This window comes from Capsaspora owczarzaki (genome assembly GCF_000151315.2).
Source record: "Capsaspora owczarzaki ATCC 30864 unplaced genomic scaffold supercont2.4, whole genome shotgun sequence".
Lineage (NCBI taxonomy): Eukaryota > Filasterea > Ministeriida > Capsasporidae > Capsaspora > Capsaspora owczarzaki.
The window spans coordinates 1,591,451-1,611,532 of NW_011887295.1; the positions used below are offsets into that span (position 1 = coordinate 1,591,451).

Genomic DNA, 20,082 nt, shown 5'->3' on the forward strand with positions numbered 1-20,082 from the left:
ACAACAAAATCAAGGAATTTTTGTTTTTGGGAGTGCAGATTCGCACGTACAACATACACACACATATCAATGTAACGACAAATACACGAGCAGGGGTTGTTCTTGTTCTAGTTGTTCTCGCAGACACAGCAGCTGGCTTCAAGCCATCTACAGTAGACTCGCAGCGAAAATACAACAAACAAATAATCCACACACGTACACCACTACAACGTTCACCATTACATATGGCCACCAAGAACAAAGCCAATGCCAAACTTGTTGGCACCCTTGAGATGATCGATGGAGGCGGTCAGGTAGAAGGAAAGGGCGGCGCCCATCTTTTGCTCGAGAACAGCGGAAACAACACCGCGCGAGTTGACATCGCCGCGGATGACGGAGCGGCGGAGGTTGTATTCGTAGCCTGCGCTAAAGACAGTCTCCATTGAGCGGAGATCGATGGCCAGCTCGGCACCAGCAGAAACCTTGTCGTTGACACGATGGAAGTAGCTAAAGTCGATGAGGCCCATCGGGGCGACGTGTGTGCCAAAGATCCATGGAGCAGGCATGAAGGCGAACGGCATGGTCTCGGCGGGGGTATCTGCCGTTGCGGCGGGGAGGCGTTGTTGGTTGGCAACCGCATCGGCAAGGGTCGGGCCGCCGCGGTAGCGAGCGCCGAAAGCGAGGCCAGAGTCCGTTGCTCGGCCGTCGGACTGCCACCTGTACTCGGTGCCGAGCGCAAGGCGCGGCGTGACGCTTTGCATGTAGTTGAGCAGAACCATGCCGGCGCCGTTCAGCACGTCGGGGTTGAAAATCTTGGTGTTGATGTGGAAGTCCTCGCCCTTGTAATCGCCCTCCAGTTGGAGGCCAAAGTTGGGGCCAGAAGTCTGCAGCACAGGCACATATGCGACAGTCAGTGAGAGCAAGAGGCAGCGGGGTAGTGGAGAAGGAGGAAGTGAAAAGCCAGTTCAAACGTATTGCAAACGCCCTCCGATCTGTCTTTGGTCTCCTACCTGAACAACAGCCTTGGTGCGGATGGCAGGAGTCCATTGGTGGATGGCCTGTCCGTTGAGGTTGCCATCGTGGTCCATCTCGGCCAAGAGCACGGGGAATTGCTCTTGCGAGTCGGGAATGACCTTGTTGGGGCCGACATAGGTGGCGTTGAAGCTGTACTTGGACGGGTTCTCAATGCCAAGGTTGACCGTGTGCGAAATGTTAAAGTTGTACGAGATGCCTTTGCTGACTGAGAACTTGGCGCCATCGATCAAGTAGTTGGTTGCAAAGATTTCTGCTCCAGAATAGACAATCATCGCATGTGAGTCGACACATGAACAAGACAAACGTAACAAGCACGACAAGCAATAGTAGCAAAATCATGACCATCACGGATAGGGAGGGGGATGTGGATCAAAGGTCAATGCATTGACTTTTGGTTTTCGAGCTGCCATCCTCGCAACCAATCACATGCTGTCCGTTTCTGTTCATTGCTGTTCATTCAGTCGGTGTCTCAGCCAGTGATCTGTGGTTCTGTTGGTTCCGTTGGTCCCAATCGTCGTCTGATCCATCGTTTGCTCACTCGTCCACATGTCGTCCCATTGTCTTTTTTTTTTTTTTTTTTTTTCCGTCCGTTTTTTTGGGTTTTGCTGTTCAGCACAGCACGATGAGATCCTGCGTCTGCTGCAGCAGTTGCACATAGGGAAAACACTGTGGCGACGTGGCGCAATGGACCCCTCCCCACGACAATACGCACGCTCAGAGCACAACACAGACAAACGAAGGACATCAAGGAAAAAAAAAAAAAAAAAAAAGGGAGCCAAGACATGAGCTCATGCACGGAGCGTGAGCAGGGGGATCCGAAGCGGGAGAGCAAATCCATTCATCACAAGGTCCAAAAGGGAGACAGATAGTGCAGTCGACGATCAGAGGGAAGGGGCGAGGGGCGGTGTTGCAACGACAAATCGATGGTGGAAAGGAGGAAAAAAAAAAAAAAAAAGAAAGAAAAAAAAAGATGAAACGCTGCGTTTTGCTTTTGCATGTTACACGCACCGAGCGTCTCCTTGTTGATGTGATCGTACTGGCCGGGGTAAGGGAGGGCCTTGCCGAACAGCCGCGAGATGAAGGACTTTGGCGCGGGGGCAGCGACGGGGGCCGGGGCAGCGACGGGGGCAGGAGCAGGCGCGCCGAGCGGGTTGAGCAAGGGGTTTTGAATGTGGGCCATTTGAGAGAAAATAAAAGGACTGGCTTGGACAGGGAGCGAGGCGATGAGATGGATGGATGGATGGATAATGGGCGGAAGGAAGAGGGATGTTGGGGTGGAGGTGAACGACGATCAAAACTGTAAAAAGATCAGGAAAAGAAAGGGAAATGGGTTCAATTACAATACACAAAGGGAAAAACACACAGATACATGCATACAACAACACAGCTCAGAGCGATCTGCCACTCTACAAGAGAGTCAGCAAGGATGCGCCGACGAGAGAAAGGCCAAAGACAATATAGCCGCCAAGGTACGTATCCTTGAGGACGAGGGCACGACCAGAATCCCAAACCTGTTAGCGCAGCGTGACAACAGCAAATGTAAGTAAACTCGGACGCATTGTTCGCAAGCACCCTCCCGCTCGACCAAACAGCGGCGAGACAACTCGCAACTTGCTCCAGTCAAACACACGAAAACTCTGCCCCCCTTCCGACTGCAACTCACAAGATGACGAATGCCGTTCAATGAGTGGTACACCAGAGGCCATGCAAGAATGTACTTGGCGGTGAGGGTGACGACGGAGGGCAGGTCGAGCGAGCGGACGAGGTCAATGTTGTAGGCAAAGTCGTGGACGGAGAGCGCCGAGTAGACGGCAGCGGTGGAGATGGCGAAGGTCATGGCAGCACCCGTCGCGCGGTGGGTGATGGACAGGACGGAGGTGAGCTGCGGGCGGTAGATGGTCAAGTGCGGCGAGAGCGGGCGGCCAAGCGCCTTGTTCTTCTCAAAGAAGGGCAGGTCCATGGGCGAGGTCGACGCCGCTGACGAGGCCATGCGCATGCGTGTGGCATGGGCTGCCGGTCGGATGCATTGAGCGAGCATCGATGCTCGGCTGTATTCACAAGAAGACAAAAGAGGCGAAAGGGTGAGCGAAAAAAAAAAAAGAAAGCAAAAAGTCAAAAGCTGTTTGCGCTGCTTCCATCGCGCCGCGGCTGAGGGACTTGTTCTCTAACTCGTTCATATTCATTCAATTGCAGAATAGACGCAGAAGCGTTGGGGTGGACGAGTTGACGCAGCAGTCATTCGAGTGTCTCAAAAGAAAAAAAAAAAAAAAAAAAAGACGCGATCCCCTTTGTTTCGCTCGTTGCTTTGGCTTCGGTCTAGTCTCGGCCCAGGCGAGGCCAGGACAGACGGGTGTGGTTGTCGGTCAAATAGGTGAGAGTGAGGCGGAAGGCGACAGGACGGGGTTGGGGGTTAGGCGGAAGGAGCGCAGTAGAAAGCGGGCTTTCAATTGGCAATGCTTTACCAAGCAGAAAGAGCAAGCGAAGGAAGCATTGTGCTGTGAGATGGATCAGCAAAAAGACTGAGAGACCTTTTGAGATTTGGGATGAGGATGAACAAACACTTCTCAGCCAGTCTCTCTTTGACATTTACTGCTCACTCTATTGATCACCATTAATCATCATCCTTCCATCTGGATCAATCTGGACAAAGCAGCGGATACACACACAACAAATGGCTGCCGCCGGATTCCGCACCGTGTTTGACGTGTCGGGACTGGCGCGACCGAACTGGTTCCCGGGCCACATGGCGCGCGGCATGCGTGAGATTGCGCGCAACCTGCAGCACATTGACTATGTGATTGAGGTCCACGACGCTCGGGTAATAACAGAGCGATTGGACGAAGCGATGCAGGCTGCAGGAGTTGTTGTCGTCGACTTCATCGCGCGCGCAAAATGGCCTTCTTTTGTCACCACAGGTTCCCGTCTCGGGTCGCAACCCACTGCTCCAGGCGCTGCAAAAGCCATCCACGCTTCTGTTGAACAAGATGGATCTCGGCGATCCGGCCGTCAACAAGGTACGCAATCTCCCAAAGCATGGTGTTTTTGGTCATCACTCTCACCCCCTCAAGTCTTTGCTCTGGACATCTATCAGATAGCGAAGGCTCGATTGCATGAAATCAATCCACGTCACAACGTCGTGTTGACAAGCGCAACGCTGCGGCTGGAGCGCGCACTCACGCTCGTCGTCGACCACATTTTGGCAAACGTGCCGGCCGAGCGCGCAGACAAGGACGGCGAGGGCATTCACGCAATGATTGTGGGCATGCCGAACGTGGGCAAATCGTCCACCATCAACGCGCTGCGCAGATTGCTCACGGGCGAAGGTGCACGCGCCAAGGTTGGCCCCATCCCCGGCATCACACGCGCCGTCATGCAGCCGCTGCACATTTCGCGTGATCCAAAGATTATGCTGATTGACACACCCGGTATCATGGCACCACACATTCCAAACGTCGAGGTCGGGCTCAAACTCGCCGCGGTCGGCACATTTATCGATCACCAGGTCGGAGAGGCGTTGATCGCCGACTACATCCTGTTCAGCCTCAACCTGCGCCGCAAGTTTGACTATGTCAAGCGGTACAACATGGACCAGCCGTGCGATGACATTAACGTCTTCCTGTCTGCACTTGCCCAGCACTCTGGACTCGTGCTCAAGGGAGGCTTGCTAAACACGACTCTAGCAGCTGCGCGATTCATCAAGGACTACCGAGAGGGAGCGCTCGGGCGCTTGACACTCGACGATGCTATTGTCGAAGGAGGACTTCCTGCTATTGTCGCCGCACAAACCGCTCAAGCAAGCAGTCCAAAGGCGAGCGAGCAGGCGCGTCTTCCTCCGCTGGACGAAGCAAACTGGAATCCTGTCGACGCCTTCGATCGGTTACGGGCAGAAGAAAAGCGCCTCCGGGGCTTCAAGCGAAGGCGATGAGACGTGTTGTGCGCAGTCGCCTTGGAGGATAGCACCCCCACCCCCAAAAAAGAAGTAACAATAAAAAGTATGCAACGTACTTGAGCTTGGTTGCCGACGACGTTTTTGGGATGTGTGGATCAACAGCAAGAAGAAAGAATGGGATGGTCGCAATCTTATCGAGCTCTTCCCATCTAAGTCGTCTGAGCTGCGCTGAGCTGTCTCAGATGATCTCCATTCCAGTCTTCATTTTCACTCCGGTCTTTGTTCTTTCCTTCAGATCGCCTTTCTGCTTTCTTCACCAATATAGACCGCTTTTTGCAACAATGGAGCAGCAATTCCAACGGCGAGTGTCTCGCAGGCGCTCCTCTCTTGTGGTCGCTGCCACTGTGGCGGCGGTGGTCTTGCTGATGCTGGCGTATTCGCCACAGTCCGCGTCTGCCGTCTCGTTCGAGCTGCCCGCCACGACCGTCCGCTGCTTCAAGGAGTCCGTCCACAAGGGCCAGCAGTTCGTCGGCTCGTACTCGGTCTCGGATCCCGCCAACCAGCAAATCATCAACCTCAAGGTAGGAAGACGAAAAAAAAAAATCAAAAAAAAAATCGCTCAAACATCAAATCCCGTTCTCCAGTTTGCGCGTTGTTGGCTCTGGGGCGTTTTCGTACAGAGGGACACAGAGTGATGACGATGGGAAGTGGCAGGGTTGCGGGGGATGGGGTTTGAGCGCGGCGGCGTATCCATCCAAAGACGAGCAACAAGGACGCGCTCGAAATCGGAGATCTCGAGCTTGAATCGCTGGCTCAGTTTCCCCCCAGCGTCACACCGAGATTGAAAGCAGTCAGCGTTCTTGTCGGACGATGGCCAGAACGCGCTTGCCTGGGTTGTCTGGAGGCGCGGAGGCGATGTTGCAGAAGAGAAGTTCGTCCTGATCTGGCTTAAGCCGTGCTGACACGCTCTGACGCACTCCAGCTGCCTCTTGCGAACAGCCAGATCAGAGGCCAACACTGAACACTGCTGAAGCAGAATGGACTTGAATCAGTTTTATTCCGAGAGCAAAGAATGCGATTGGCAGTCCCGCTTGATTTCTCACTGTGGGTTTACGTGTGATTTGGAATTCTAGGTGACGGATTCGCACAACGGCATTGTGTACGCCAAGGATAACATTGACACTGTCTCCAGCAAGAAGTTTGCCTTCTCTGCCGATCAAGACGAGCTTTACGAGTTCTGCTTTGAGAGCCGAGTTGATGCTGGTAAGGGGGAGGAACAATTTGGTTGTTCAGCTCTCCTTTTGCCAAGTGGCGATTCTGTTCCGTTCTTGGGTTGCTGGCACTCGTCGATTTTCATTCCACTTGCGCGCATCTATCAAAGAGGAAGAGCATGGATGGCGCATCAATCGACCAAACCCCCCCCCCACTGAACAACGCTGCATTCAAAAACCGGCAACCGTAACTGTCTCTGACTTTTCTCACTGCCCTCCCTTTTGAAACACAACCAGGTGTGCACGTCACCCCCGAGCACAAGCGCGACATTTCCATCTCTTTCAAGCAGGGCGTGGAAGCGCGCGATTATGAGGCGCTTGCGCAGGCAGAGCAGCTCAAGCCACTCGAGCTCACGATGCGAAAAGTCGAAGATCTGAGCCAGAGCATTCTCAGCAGCTTTGAGTATCTGCGACAGCGCGAGGAGGAGATGCGAGACACGAACGAGTCGACCAACGAGCGCGTCATGTACTTTAGCATCCTCTCCATGGTGATTCTGATTGCGCTCGCCGTCTGGCAGATCTTTTACCTCAAGCGGTACTTTAAGAGCAAGCAAATTATTAACTAAGCATGATGTGTGTGTCTGTATGTGTGTGTTTATGTGTGTGTGAATGCGTGTGTGCGTGTGTACTGCTGCATTGTTTGAGACGTGATTGTTGCGAGTGCGCTGTATGCTTGTTTTTCAAGCTCAATCTTTGTTTGCTGTTGGATCATACAAACTACTCTATCTGATGGTTTTCTTCATCTTTGCTTTTCATCTCAGTCGTTATTTTTTCCCCATCTCAGTCTGAGATTCACGCATCTTTTGGATGTGGTTTCTCACCAAAGCGTCCGATCCGAGTGAGACTCAATCCTCTTGATTTCAGCTCACCTTTTCACTTTTGTTGGCTAATTCACTCTTCAACATGCCTTGTGCACAGACGAGCGACTGTGGCTGCTGTGTGGCGAGCAGTACACGATCGGCCGCTGCAACACATCCATCATTGTGCAGGACAAGGCAGTCTCGCGGTTGCACGCGTCCATCCGCGTCGAGGACCAACCCGCTTCAAGCAGCACTGCCAACCACGGGGCAGGTACCGGTGCCGGTGCCGGTGCCGGTGGTGGTCCCAGCCCAGCAGCCAACGAGGTGAGCACTGCTGTGGATGAACGATTCAGTTTTCGTGCAACTTGTTTTTGGCGGGAACTTTGGGCGTTGATTTTTTTTTTTGGACCAATGCTCACAACGGATTACTCTGTGAATGTTGTTGCTTGCTTGGCTTTGTCCAGAGTTATCCACGCGCAATCGTGCTGCTGACAGACCTCAAATCGAGCTTTGGAACGCGGCACAATGGCACGCCGCTTGTTCCGCACGAGCCGGTCGCGCTGGCCGAAGGAAGTATCATTGAGCTCGGAGCGTCCGGCGTGCGGTATCAACTGCACCATCGCGACATTGTGTTGTGCGTATCCAGCATGGAGGCGGCAGCGGTGAGCCGAGCATCCGAGCTCGCTGCCAAGTGCGGCGCAGTGATTGTGCGGAACTACTCGGACGCCGTGACGCATCTGCTCATGGAGACGCTGCTGGTCACAATCAAAGTCACCCTGGCGCTCGTGCGAGCCATTCCGATTGTCACTCCGGCGTGGCTGGAGGCCATTTCGCGCCGGCGCCAATCGCCCGCAGACCCGTTGCCAAGCGAGGACGCCTTTCTGCCGCCTCGCTCGAGCAACAGTGGTAGTGAGGGAGCAGCTGCAGCTGCAGCTGCAGCAGCCGCGCCTCCGCGCGAAGGGGAAGCGGCGCCGTATCTGCCAAATCCAATGCGCAAGTCTCTGTTCGACGGGATGACCTTCTATCTGTTCGGCCAGGGCCAACGAGCAGCGATTGGCGATGCCATCATCCATGGTGGCGGACAAGCGATCGAGTACAACCCCGCGACCTACACGTTTCAAGCAGGCGGCGCTGCGACGACCAACCATCAACGTTCGATTCTGGACGCCGTCCTTGCTCCGTTCACGTGTGTGGTGCATCCGCAGCGCGCTCAGCTGCTCTGCTCGAGCCAAGAGTTTGCCGATCTGACCGAGCATGTCCAGTCCCACGGCGGTGCGGTGGTGACCGAGGGTGAAATTGGCAAGGCCATCTTGTGGACGTCTGTTCAAAAGCTGTGCTCAAGCATGGTGCCGACAGCGCCATCAGCAGGTAATTGGGGGAGGGGGGAGTTTGTTTGTGTCTTCTGAGGCAAAGTGTGCATGTTGGTTGCTCGTTTGGTGGCGATTTGGGGTTTAGAGAAAGGAAGCCTCAACTCGCAGATTTTGCCATGTTTTCAGCTGTTGAAGCAACGGACATCAAGCCGGTTGTGCGAGCCGCCGAAGATATCAAGCCCGACCTGAAGGCTCTCATGGACCAGCAGAAGCCTGCGATTTCCGAGGCACGAGGCTCGAAGAGGTCTGTACTTTTGGCACGTTTTCGTCCTCTTTGTTTGTTGTTTCCAGATCACTGACTATTTCGTTCAGGCCTCTAGATGAGTCGGCGTCACACACGGGTCAAGACCAGTTGTCGAGTACCGCCTCCTTCAAAGAGTCTTCTCGAAAGCAGCCAAAATTGGAAACGCCTTTGGAGGACGCCGCTTTGCGAAGAGTTGCCAGCGTCGAACCAGCTGAACAAAAACCCTTGGTTCGCAGACGACCAGCATCGACTGCAGCTTCCAAAGAGGCATTCAAAGAGCGGCAGCCCGTACGAGACGCAAATACCGAAAATGGCCATCCCGAGCCGGGCAGCCACATGAAAGTCACGTTTTCTTCGCTTGTTTATCAGCAGCCTCTTCCTCCATCGTCTATTGCTCCGAAATCGGGCTCAGAGGCTGTCAACTTTAAGGTCTTCCGAAAGGTAGGCAAGAGTCGACCTCCACTCCTTTTTGAAACAACTATCACTCATTTCCTTTCGTTCTGACTCGTTGGCCAGACCATTCATGCACAGCCCAATCACCCTCAAGTTGACTGTCGGTGAGGATTGGAGAGTCGCATCGCCTTTTCATTGCCCCATCCCAACTCAATCATGTTAATTAAAGTTTCACATCAAGTTGAACGAACGCCTGGTTTGTTTTTTTGGTTTCATTATTTTTTTTGTTTATTTTGACTTCCAGACAAAAGCGGATCTCAAAAGTATCACACACAAAGACAAAAATTACTACAACCGCGGTGCGCACCGAAACAACAGCAACCAAAAGGAATCAAACGAGCAAGTTGATGAGGTCTACAACATAAGAGGCCGAAGAAAGGAACCAAGGAGTTCATTGCAACGGGACACGCGACAAGAAGAAAAAAAGAAGGATGGGGAAAACAATGACGGGACAGGAGGAGGAGGAGGAGGATAGCGATGTTAAGCAACAAAAAAGTGCGCAAAACACGAAAGGAAGACAGAAAAAGTGTTCCCAAAAGGACAGGAAGAAAAAAAAAAGCGATTTGCGTCGACTCTCGTGATCAACACGACGAGAGACAGGGTGGTGGAGAAAACGATTAGCTAGAAGAATGTGTTTGGGGAAAGGGGGTCCAAGAGCACGAGAGCGCTTTAGGCTTGGATGCCGAGCTTCTCGAGGCATCGAGGGCCTTGTGCCTTCCACTCCTCTCGGGAAATCCAGAACGACTCCTTGTTCTTCATGATATCAGCAAGGACGGCACCGCCGAGGTAAACCATGTGCTTGCGGCGAGGAGGATCCTCAATGCGAATCTTGAACTTGGAGAGCTTGGAGGTGTCGCCCTTGAGGATGCGCTCGAGGTAGAGCTGCTTGATCTCACGCTCAAGTCGGCTGGGCAGACCGGGGTACATGGTGGAGCCACCAGAGAGGACAATGTGCTTGTAGAACTCTGGGCGGGTGTCAATGTCGGCAGCGTTGATGGTGTTGAAGAGCATCTCTGCGACACCGGGGGCGTCGACGTTGATGAGGTGGGGCTGGAAGAGAGCCTCGGGCGCCTCGAAACGCTCCTGGCCGACCGAGATGACGCGGCCGTCGGGGAGAGTGTACTTTTCGACGAGGACGGTGGTCTGGCGAGCAAGCTTGGTCTCAGACTCAATGTCGTAGGCCGAGTAGCAGACCTTCTCCTTGAGCTGGCGGACAGTCTCAAAGTCAGCCGAGTGGTTGAAGGCGTAGCCGCGGAGGAGGAGCAGCTTGATGAGGTAGCGGGTAATGTCGCGACCAGCAATGTCAAGACGGCGGGTCAGGTGGGGCAGTGCAAAGCCGTCGAAAACGGGCACAATGTGTGTAACACCATCACCAGCATCGACGACCACACCAGTGAGGAGACCCTGGGCGTACAGAACGAGCACGGCCTGGATGGCAACGTAGACGCCGGCAAAGTTGTACTTTTCAAACATGGTCTCGAGCATCTTCTCGCGGTTCTTCTTGGGGTTCATCGGGGGCTCGGTCAGCAGGACCTTGCAGTTCTTGGGGTCAATCTTGAGGCGCTCCTGGAAGGTGTAGTTCCAGACGTGCTCCATGTCCTCCCACGAGCGAACAATGCCGTTGTCCATCGGGTACTTGATGTCGAGCATGGCGCGCACAGCGGCAGCCTCATCACCGACCATCAGATCCTTGACGACGACGTCGCCAACCTTCTCATCCGAGCGGAGGATCGGGCGACCGACGAGCGACGGGAAGATGGCAGTGGGGAAGTTGGTGCCAGCAAAGCCGCACTTGACAAACTGCCAGACAGAAAAAGGGAGATACCAAATGTGAGAATACAAAAAGGAACGCAGGCGACAGGAAAAGCGGCAACGAACAACGAGAGAAAGCTATTGAGCGAAAAGAAACAAAAAAAAAAATCTGCACAACTTCTTTTTTTTTTTTTTTTTGGCTGAATTTGAATTGATAAAAATCAATAAAAATAAAATAAAAATAAAATCAAGCGAGAAAAGCACAACAAGAATCGCGCGTTTTTCCATCGCTGCGCCCGTTGTGCGGTTGACGGCGTCCAGCAAACGCCATGCCACGCCTCGCGATCGCACGCAGCGAGCAGACGCGCCACCCAAAGCATGAAGAGTCACAAAATGCAGAAAAAACAAAAGGCAAACGAAAGAAAGAAAGAAAAAAAAAACCCACATATTGAAAAAGGAAGGATTTCGTGTTTTTTTTTTTTTTTATTGATGCATTTTTACGTTGAAAATTTCCACTGTTTTTTTTTTTTTTGGTTTTCGTTCGCAGATTGGTGTTTGTTGCAGGTCCAGCGATCCGTCACGCCCACCACCCTCGCACATCCGATGCATCGAAAGAGAACAGGAGGGCGGAGGGGGTGTCGAGCGACAACCGCGGAATAGAAGGATCGACCAAGACACAACGCCAAAAAAAAAAAAAAGTTGTTTTTTTGCGATCTCAATCTTTTTTTGTTGTTTCCTCCTTGTTGCTGCTTGTTGTTGTTGTTCGCGTGCCTCGCGCGGGTGCGGATCGAGCGAAGGGACGAGCAAAGCGCAAGGCAGCCCAGTGCAGGGACGACACAACGGCAGCAGCAGCAGCAGCAAAGAAGCAAAAAAAAGGAAAAAAAAAAACAACGAAATAAAAAAAAAATCCATTTTTTCATTTTTTTCTTCCGATTCTGTTCAAATTCATTGTTCCTGAAGGCGAAAGGAGCAGGGGGGAAGAGGGGATGCAAGCATAGCAAACAAAGAAGAAGAAAAAGAAGAAGAAGAAGAAGCCAATCGAGTCTGTCATGGAAGCACATACACCAGTGCCGTTGTCGCAAACAACAACGCGATTGCCCTTTTCGTCCATTGATGTGATTCTAAAACAAAAAAAAATTGAAGAGTGAAATGGAGGGAAAAATACGACTATTGCATTGCATTGGAAGGTTTTGGTGTTGTTGACTGTGGACAGATCCTCAATGCAATGCAATGCATGGATTGTTATCACAACTGCAGGAAACGATCGATCGAGCGACAGCTTCAATCTGCTTTATTCGATGAAAACTTCAATTCAATTCAGCGTCATTCTAAGCGATTCAAGCACCGTCTGCAAGCCAGTCCCTGCTTGGAGCAGCAAACTTGTGCACATGTGCGCTCACTTTGTGTAGATCTGAACTTGGATGCATCGCAGTCATCATCAATTCAGAATCCTTTCAGAATCGGACTTTGGAGCCAATGACCGACTTTGCGCACCTGCTGCCGCCATCGTGGAAGACGACCGTCACTCAGTGGCTGGTAAGTTCATCATCCAATGTCCACTTTCCATTTTCCACCCGAAGAGTGGTTTGGCCTGCAGCATGAGCCGTGACCATCGCGCATGAACGTCAGCAGTATTGCTGTGGGCCGTGATGCTAAATGGCGCCCTCCACTCAATCACATCCAACCACCCCCACCCACTTTCAACCAAAACACAGGACGAGGACATCCCTTCGTTCGACTATGGCGGCTTTGTCGTCGGCGAGAAGGAGGAAACCGCCGAGCTGCTGGGAAAATCTCCGGTAAGAACAATGCTCAATGTCTGACATCACTGTAACACGCGTTCCCGCGCTCTCACCAGCTGTGAATCTCGATGCGGGCCTTTTGTTGGATTGTGCTTTTTTTGATTGACTCGATGGCAGGGCGTTCTTGCAGGCGTTCCATTTTTCGAGGAGGTCTTCCGTCAAGTTGATTGCAAGTACGACCAAAAACGCCCCACAATGATCGCATGTTGTCCAAATAGACACTCATCACTCGTTCACACTGCCTTACTAGAGTGCACTGGCTGGTCAAGGAAGGCGATTTTGTCGATGGCAAGCGCGTCCGGGTCGCCACCGTGACTGGAAAGGCGCGAAACATTCTGCTCGGCGAGCGCGCCGCCTTGAACATGCTGGCTCGTGCCAGTGGCATTGCATCTCGCGCACGAGAGCTTCGAAAGCTCAAAGACGAGAAGGGCTTCAAGGGTGTTGTGGCTGGAACGCGCAAAACGACTCCTGGTGCGGATTGCTGCCAAATCCGATTGCTTGATTTTGCTCCTGCCAATTCTGACCGCCGTTTTTGTTTTTGCCGCTCACTCATGCCTTCGCATTGCCGTCCTTGCTCTCGTCCTTATCTACACACCCGTGCACAGGTTTCCGACTGGTGGAAAAGTACGCCATGCTGGTGGGTGGCGTCGACACTCATCGCATGGACCTGTCTTCGATGATTATGCTGAAGGACAACCATGTTTGGAGCCAAGGTGCGCTGATGACTCTTTTCTTTTTGTTTGAACATAAATGGGTGTTACTTTGCTTGTTTCGGGGCCCGGTCTTGCTCATGCTTGTTCCATTCCTTGCTTGACCAGGTTCCATCACAAATGCTGTTCGTCGTGCCAAGACCGTTGGAGGATTCGCTCTCAAGATTGAAGTCGAATGCCGCTCCATCGACGAGGCTCGCGAGGCCATTACGGCTGGTGCAGACATCGTCATGCTCGACAACTTTGATCCCGAAGCATTGAAAGTCGCTGCCCGAATTCTCAAGCAGGAAAGTCCTCATGTGCTGATCGAAGGCAGCGGCGGCATCACCTCCGAGACCCTTGCGAGCTATTTTGATGATGGTAGGGTCGGTTTCTTTAAGCTTGAACCTCCGGATTGCGAAACTGCGTCTGCGTCTGATGCGTCGTCTAATATTTGTTGTTTTGTTGTTTTTGATGTTGAACGCAGCTGTCGACGTGCTCAGCATGGGAAGTCTCACACAAGGCGTCCCGCATGTGGACTTTTCTCTCAAGATTGTGGTGCCAAAGTGAACCATTCCATCGCCTCTTTCTGAATGTGCATTGGAAAATGAATGAAACACAAAAGTTATGTTTTACTCGTTGTATTCCAGCGTTGTGCGGCCGGAAACGTCGACAGCGACAAAAGTGACGGCAGAAATGCAGTGCAAAACAAACAACAACAACAAAAACAACAAAAAAAATTAAGAAATCTCTTAAGAAGGGGTTGAGAAAACGCGCAAATGCCGATCCATGCCGGCTGTCGTCAAGAAGCTGGCATTCGGGCCGAACTTGATGGCCGTGCTGGTAGCTGTAGGGGTAGTAAACTGGGCGATTTGCTTCCATTGCTTGGCGAGGAAGACTCTGCTCAAAGGAAGGAAAAACAAAAAAACAAAACCGGAAACAAAATCAATTTCAGGTCTTCACCCCCAGTTCACGCCAGCGCAGCAATGACGATTTGTTTTCTTACCGAATATCGGGGCCAGCAGTAGCAAGATATGTGCCGCTGAGATCAAAGGCAAGTGCGTGCACCGTGTCTTCCACCTGCATTTGCTGGATGGACTGGGGCGAGGCAGCACGCAAGTCCCACAAGCGCACAGTTCGGTCTTGTGCGGCAGAAGCCATGTAGTAACTGCAGAGTAGGCCAATAGGAATAACGGTGAGCTTTCCAAACACGAAACAAAACGTTTTCAGCACAAGTCTCAACGGGCGGTCGCTTCAATTACCCGTTTTCGGAAAAGACCACGCTGGTGATGGGCGCAGTGTGCTCGGAGAAGTTTAGCACGTTGGTCATTTCGTTGGCATCCCAGATACGGACAACGCCATCGACCGAGCCGGTTGCCAAAATAAGACCGTCGGGGTGGAATTGGGCAGTGGTCAGACCTACAGCATGCGATGCAACACAAGGACGCGAGATGAGACACGGTCTTCGACGTGGCAGAAAGCCCATTGCGAAAAAAAATTTTCTCGAAACAACAAAACAAAAGACTACCTACCGCTCGATTGAGGATCGTGTTGCTTGGCATACGTCGCGCCAGTTTCAATATCAGAGAATGCCCACTTGCCGTCCAGACCAGAGCTCACAACATACCGGCCCGTCGGCTGAAGGGTGACGGATGTGACTTCCTTGGTGTGAGCTTGGATGACTGTTCGGGTCACAAGGGTGTCAAAGACAGTCAGCCAAGAGCGTTGCAAAAAAAAAAAAAAAAATATGCAAAAAGGCAAAAAACCAATCCCAAAAATGCTTCACTCTTCGCGAAACATTTACCATGCTGGCAGCTCTCATTGCTGGACGTCCAAACGCGAACAGTGCGATCGGCAGAGCCAGTGACAACAACATCGGAGGAGGGGTGGAAGAGCACGGACTTGACGGCGCCCTTGTGGCCCGACAGAGTTCCAGTGACCTGGCCAGAGGAGCGGTCAAACAGCTTGGCAGTCTTGTCAGCGCCACCGGTGACGACGCGGAAGGGATCAGCGGCGTGAACGTCCAGCGCCAAGATGCCGGGCTGGCTGGCAGAGTGGATGCCACTGCGGGCCTCCGTCTGTTGGAATTGGGCAATCGCGTCCTGTGACGTGAGGCCAGCGGGCTTCTTGCGACCGCGACGGGCGTCGGACAGAGGCTTGGAGGCCTCCTGCATCGCAGTCACGACCTGCGACGGGAGGGTAGTCGAGCCAGCATTGGCGGCAGCGGCAGCGTCGCCCTCCGTGTCCATCGCGGACGCACCAGCGTTGCTGGCGTGGCTGGACACCTGGACATTTGCCAGCGCTTGGCGAGCAGCGTCGCGCTCGCGGGTGAGACGGGCAATCACACGGCAGGCGGCGTCGTGCTGGTACAGCGTGTGCGTGAGTTCCTTCTGGGACTGGTCGTAGTGCTGCTTCAGCTTGAACGTCTCGAGCATGAGCGCGTCCCACTCGTCCTGGAGCGTCTTGAGCAACGCAGGGATGCTTGTTGCAGACGGCGGGCGCGGGCGCACCGTCTTGGGCACCTTGACGGCAATGAGATCGTGCTCGCCCAGCGGCTCCTCCGTGAGTGGATCGCGGCCGTTCTCGGCGATATACTTGAGGATGAGCCTGCGCTCAAAGATGCCGCCCGACACGCGCGACACGACCGGCTCCTCGGGCGCCTCACCCGACACTGTGGATCACAGAAAACAAAACAAAAAAAAAAAAAAAAAAAAAAGGTCAGAGAACAGCATTGCATTGAGTTTCATTCAAATCAGCATTAAAGCGAGCGAGCGATGTTGTGATGTCTTTCTTTTGTTGAATCGTTTGTGTGTCAGTTTGAATGAAAATGGACAAAGCATCAGATCTCTCAACCTTGATCGTCGTCGTTGCTTTCGTCGTCGTTGCTTTCGTCGTCGTTGCTGAAGCGTTTCGTTCTGTTGGCGAAAATCCGAGATCGCCTCGTTTTTTGTTGTGAGTTCTGCTTTTTTTTTCTTGCTTCTTGTGCTCTGGTGAGCGACAGGTGCGATCTGCCGCCCAATCGCATGTGATGCGTGACATCTACATCTGTAGCCTTGGGAAGCGGGGAGGGGGGGGGGAGCAGCAAGGCGGGGTTGGTGGGGATGGAGAAACGAACATTCACCCAAAGGGCGGGAAAGCACAGGCAGTCGCGTGCGAGCAGCCAAGTGAATGCAGCGTGCATCGAAAGTGTGTGTGTGTGTGTGTGTGTGTGTGTGTGTGTGTGTGAACGCAATTGGGAGGAAGGGGGAGGTCGGTGGCTGACGCGGGAGTGAGGTCGGAAAGGGGATTTGAGTGGAACTGCAAGTGCTTACATCCACAGACAAGCGACATGAATGAATCAGGAATGGCTCGTGTTGCAAATCTGAGCTGATAAGAGATGATAAAGGTCGCAAATGGAGGTTGAACAAGCAGGTGTTCTGATATCCAGGTCTTGGGGAACAGGGATTGAATGACATTCGTCGCGAAATCGGATTGTTTGAGCGCAATCGTTCAATCCGACATGTCGAACGATCGAGTCCTCCTAATCAATGCAGAGAGCTGGATTTGCAGTCAGTGGACCTTTGTGTTTGTTGTTGTCTGGTTGGTTTCGTTGCCCTTTGTTATGCACGTCCTTGATCTTGCTGCGCAATTTTGGAGCAGCAACCGGCTTTCTTCCTCCGTCTTGCAGAACACTGGCCCACCACAATGACACGAGTTGGGGGAAATCCATAATCTATCTGTTCCACTTCCATAACTGTCTATGAACGCGTCTCAGTCCACTTACCTGACAGTAATCTGCAGCGACGCGACTCGCACGCATGGGCTCGAGGAATGAAGCCACTCCGCGCGCTTCTGACGGCCCTCATTGTGGCCGGCGTGATGGCCATCAGCATGTCCATTCGCTGGGAGAGCATGTCGTCTGACAGTAGCCTCGCCATGGAAGAGAAGCCGCTGCTCCCGGAGGATCACCCTGTCGAACGTTCAATGCATCGCTCCACGACTGAGACCGTGCAACGGCTGACACTATTGCCAAGGAGCCAATCATTCGAGCACGCTTCTGGGGTGTCAACACGAACCGATGGAGGTGACGATGGGATGATCTCAACCACTGCGGCTGTTGAAACGGCGAACCCTTCCTATCCCACCCCGAGTCCAACCGGCACTCGACCTTCAGCGACTCCAAACACCAACCCGGAGCTGTCGCTAGGCACCTTCGTTTGGCGAAATGCACGCGACCGACCCGATCCTGCAGCGTTTGCGTTGGAAGCCGAGTTCTCCAATCGAGTGGGCTGGTGCGTGTTTCAAGATGTGACAAGTGAACAACGCCTACGTTACGATCACTCTGAGTATGTGCTGAGCACTGCCTCACACGTCCACATGCTACCAATGGCGGAGATTGCTTCCGATTCCAACGCGAATTCCGATTCCCCCGCGTCTTGCGAGAGTCCTGCCGCACCGCTGCAAACTGCCACTGCTGGAATGCTGGCAGTTGTCTGTGACAAGCCATGCGACGACCGAAACACTTGCGTGTGGTCTACACTGCGATGGGTGGCCGATGGGTGCTCGCCCATGATGCCGAAAGTCGCGCCTCGTCCGAGCTACACTCGCTCCTTGTCAGCCCTCCAGACGTGCATACAACTGCGCAAATCAATCCTGTTCCTGGGAGATTCGACCTTGCGTGGCTTGTACTTGCGACTGCTCGATTTAGTCGGCGCAGAGTTGCCGCCTCCTGCCTTTCATGCCAGTCACGCCGCGCGCAATGAAGATGTCTTGCTGTTCTACTCGTTCTGGCCGCATCTTGAGTGGTCGCAAAACCTTCCAGTTCCTCCATCCGACGAATCGTTTGAGGTTCACCTGCTCGAAACACTTGCCTTGTTCGAATCCACTCGCCAGCAACACAGCCCGACTTTGCGCGATTCTATCGAGGGCAACAGTCCTCTGACGATCGTGCTGTTTGGGCAATGGTGCAAATCAGCCCTCATCGAGCGCGCCCAGGAAATCCTTGTCGCGCGGTACTCCAAAGATGGATTGCATCTGCCGACGTCGGTGCAAGTGATTGTCAAGTCCCACAGTCCAGGCTTTGACCATGATTGGATGGTCGAATCTCTTGCACAGCACGACACACTTCGTGCACACGTGCAGCGGCATCGCGGATGGAAGTGGCTTGATACGCTCACGACATCCTTGCCGGTCTGGTTTCGTTTCAAGCACGATCGCTGCCGCTGTCACTCGTACAGTCAAGTCAACACGGCCAGCGTTGCAAGCCGCGTCATCGGCGAAGTGAATGACGTGTGGTTTGAGCTGTTGATGCAGCTCGTTTGCGAGGACGAAGCGAAGCGATGAAATGAAACAACATCGTGTTGCTTTGTTGCTTTGCTTTGTTGCTTTGCGGCGAGGAAAAGATGTACAATTTCACATATTTATTCATTTATTCTCTGCCTCACTCTCTTAGACCATTGACGACTCCCCATTGTTGGGATTGCCACTCCTTGAACTTTGCGCAGGTTGAGTTTCTTTGACTTTTCATCACAAAGAACCAACCCAACAACAACTTGCGCGTACAACCGTCCCTTTTCGCACCCACTCACCTTCCAGCCAAGCGGCAATTGCAATTCCCATTCACCACCCTCACCATTCCCTGCCTCGCCGCTGCCACCGTGTGTCCACCGAGGTGCGCTCGATCAGAGCAGAATCACTAAAAGCCCGCCACAATCGATCTGGGCCCACTCTCCCCCTTTTGGCTTCTGATCTCCAAACCCGCGCGCTACAAGCATGCCACAAGGGCATCAGATCGAGCAGAGTGATGACTGGCCACCGTGTGAGAGCGACGGACATTGGTCGGTCGTCGTAATGAAGAAGCAGAGTAAATGGATGGTGTGGGGTCTTTTCAATCCCCACTTACGCCATTCGCCGCGGTCCCTCTCGTCTCTCTCTTTCACTCGCTCTCTCTCCTCCTTCTCTCTCTGTAGGGTGTAGCCCACTCACCAAACCAGATGCACAGAGGCGACCGCACTGCAACTCTTGCTTCGTTGGTGTTTTTCGCATCTCCACCCAAATTTAGCGGTGGGAAAAAGAGCGTGTGTGTCGGCCTTTTTGTTCATTCAGCTGCTCATTCAGTTGTTTGGCGCTCACTTCATCATGTACGGCTCTGGTCTTTTGCTTGATGCATTCTAGTTCATTAGGTCATTAGGTCACCCAGCAAAGCACCAGCATCGGTTGTCTCAAGCCACTGCAGGATCGTTCGTTCGCATTGCAGCCTCGAGCAAACCTCTTCGTTTCTTGCTTCGATTATTGCAAACAAATGTCGTCTCCGTTCATGAGTTCGTACAAGGAAGAATCGCAAGAGCACGAGCACGTGCAGACCTCCACCTTGAGCGGAATGCTCGACATCGAGCCTCGCCAGCATTCGCATTCGTTCATTCGTGAAGAAGACGAGGACGAAACAACAACAACAGTGACTGCGGATGGTCACAACTCATCGCCCGCCAAGGCCGTCGAGCACCACGATCTCTCACACATTACTGGCTTGTCCTTGCACGTGCAAAAGTCCAACGACGCGGCTTCCGGGGTGTCCACGTCCTCGGCATCCTCGCACCAGCTCCGAGTGTCGTTCAGCGACGATCCGCCCACCAGTTCTCTGCCCGCAGATTCCGATACAAGCGCAACCGAGGCCCACAACAGCAAGTTTGGCTTGGCCGAAGGCCGACGCCTGCCACGGTACCGTCGAATGAACTTTGGCCACACTGCTCTGAGTCGCACCGTTTCCGAACCGCTTCGCCAGTCCGATGGCGACGGCAGCGACACGACTGCGTCGTCGAC

General features: G+C 53.1%; 10 protein-coding genes across 10 annotated transcripts in view; 6 read left to right on the top strand and 4 right to left on the bottom strand.

Annotated features, from left to right (window-relative positions):
* Positions 1–9: 9 nt before the first annotated feature.
* CAOG_03286 (hypothetical protein) lies at positions 10–2,212 on the bottom strand. The gene is made up of 3 exons (XM_004364068.2): positions 2,023–2,212; positions 990–1,264; positions 10–863 (listed from the first exon to the last, which is right to left on the bottom strand). Exons 1-3 carry the CDS (start codon positions 2,192–2,194, stop codon positions 219–221), a joined length of 1,092 nt encoding a protein of 363 aa, XP_004364125.1. The 5' UTR covers positions 2,195–2,212; the 3' UTR covers positions 10–218.
* Positions 2,213–2,331: 119 nt separating this feature from the next.
* Positions 2,332–3,527, bottom strand: CAOG_03287 (succinate dehydrogenase cytochrome b subunit). The gene is made up of 3 exons (XM_004364069.2): positions 3,477–3,527; positions 2,678–3,062; positions 2,332–2,525 (listed from the first exon to the last, which is right to left on the bottom strand). Exons 1-3 carry the CDS (start codon positions 3,503–3,505, stop codon positions 2,421–2,423), a joined length of 519 nt encoding a protein of 172 aa, XP_004364126.2. The 5' UTR covers positions 3,506–3,527; the 3' UTR covers positions 2,332–2,420.
* Positions 3,528–3,685: 158 nt separating this feature from the next.
* CAOG_03288 (GTPase 1) lies at positions 3,686–4,939 on the top strand (the record flags this gene model as incomplete). Its single annotated transcript, XM_004364070.1, has 3 exons — positions 3,686–3,832; positions 3,930–4,028; positions 4,106–4,939. The coding sequence occupies 3 exons, from the start codon at positions 3,686–3,688 to the stop codon at positions 4,937–4,939; spliced, it is 1,080 nt and encodes a 359-aa protein (XP_004364127.1).
* A 203-nt stretch (positions 4,940–5,142) lies between these two features.
* CAOG_03289 (transmembrane emp24 domain-containing protein 10) lies at positions 5,143–6,906 on the top strand. The gene is made up of 3 exons (XM_004364071.2): positions 5,143–5,484; positions 6,037–6,166; positions 6,412–6,906. The coding sequence occupies exons 1-3, from the start codon at positions 5,146–5,148 to the stop codon at positions 6,738–6,740; spliced, it is 798 nt and encodes a 265-aa protein (XP_004364128.2). The 5' UTR covers positions 5,143–5,145; the 3' UTR covers positions 6,741–6,906.
* A 47-nt stretch (positions 6,907–6,953) lies between these two features.
* CAOG_03290 (hypothetical protein) lies at positions 6,954–9,223 on the top strand. The gene is made up of 6 exons (XM_004364072.2): positions 6,954–7,012; positions 7,093–7,298; positions 7,439–8,342; positions 8,471–8,588; positions 8,657–9,029; positions 9,105–9,223. The coding sequence occupies exons 1-6, from the start codon at positions 6,982–6,984 to the stop codon at positions 9,147–9,149; spliced, it is 1,677 nt and encodes a 558-aa protein (XP_004364129.1). The 5' UTR covers positions 6,954–6,981; the 3' UTR covers positions 9,150–9,223.
* A 15-nt stretch (positions 9,224–9,238) lies between these two features.
* CAOG_03291 (actin-like protein 2) lies at positions 9,239–11,930 on the bottom strand. The gene is made up of 2 exons (XM_004364073.2): positions 11,857–11,930; positions 9,239–10,841 (listed from the first exon to the last, which is right to left on the bottom strand). Exons 1-2 carry the CDS (start codon positions 11,902–11,904, stop codon positions 9,711–9,713), a joined length of 1,179 nt encoding a protein of 392 aa, XP_004364130.2. The 5' UTR covers positions 11,905–11,930; the 3' UTR covers positions 9,239–9,710.
* A 153-nt stretch (positions 11,931–12,083) lies between these two features.
* CAOG_03292 (nicotinate-nucleotide pyrophosphorylase) lies at positions 12,084–14,013 on the top strand. The gene is made up of 8 exons (XM_004364074.2): positions 12,084–12,143; positions 12,226–12,329; positions 12,509–12,592; positions 12,713–12,768; positions 12,846–13,066; positions 13,201–13,308; positions 13,414–13,665; positions 13,772–14,013. Exons 1-8 carry the CDS (start codon positions 12,092–12,094, stop codon positions 13,852–13,854), a joined length of 960 nt encoding a protein of 319 aa, XP_004364131.2. The 5' UTR covers positions 12,084–12,091; the 3' UTR covers positions 13,855–14,013.
* On the bottom strand, positions 13,914–16,621 carry CAOG_03293 (Nmp200-prov protein). Its single transcript, XM_004364075.2, has 6 exons — positions 16,596–16,621; positions 15,089–15,955; positions 14,817–14,966; positions 14,547–14,703; positions 14,291–14,452; positions 13,914–14,184 (listed from the first exon to the last, which is right to left on the bottom strand). The coding sequence occupies exons 1-6, from the start codon at positions 16,612–16,614 to the stop codon at positions 14,037–14,039; spliced, it is 1,503 nt and encodes a 500-aa protein (XP_004364132.1). The 5' UTR covers positions 16,615–16,621; the 3' UTR covers positions 13,914–14,036.
* A 473-nt stretch (positions 16,622–17,094) lies between these two features.
* CAOG_03294 (hypothetical protein) lies at positions 17,095–18,606 on the top strand (the record flags this gene model as incomplete). The annotated part of the gene is made up of 1 exon (XM_004364076.1): positions 17,095–18,606. One exon carries the CDS (start codon positions 17,095–17,097, stop codon positions 18,604–18,606), a length of 1,512 nt encoding a protein of 503 aa, XP_004364133.1.
* A 958-nt stretch (positions 18,607–19,564) lies between these two features.
* Positions 19,565–20,082, top strand: part of CAOG_08689 (hypothetical protein) — a gene marked incomplete at both ends in the record, with an annotated part of 2,703 nt that continues 2,185 nt past the window's right edge. Inside the window, one exon of the mRNA XM_011271998.1 lies at positions 19,565–19,980. Within this exon, the coding sequence (XP_011270300.1) occupies positions 19,565–19,980 (416 nt within the window). The remainder of the gene's footprint in view (positions 19,981–20,082) is intronic.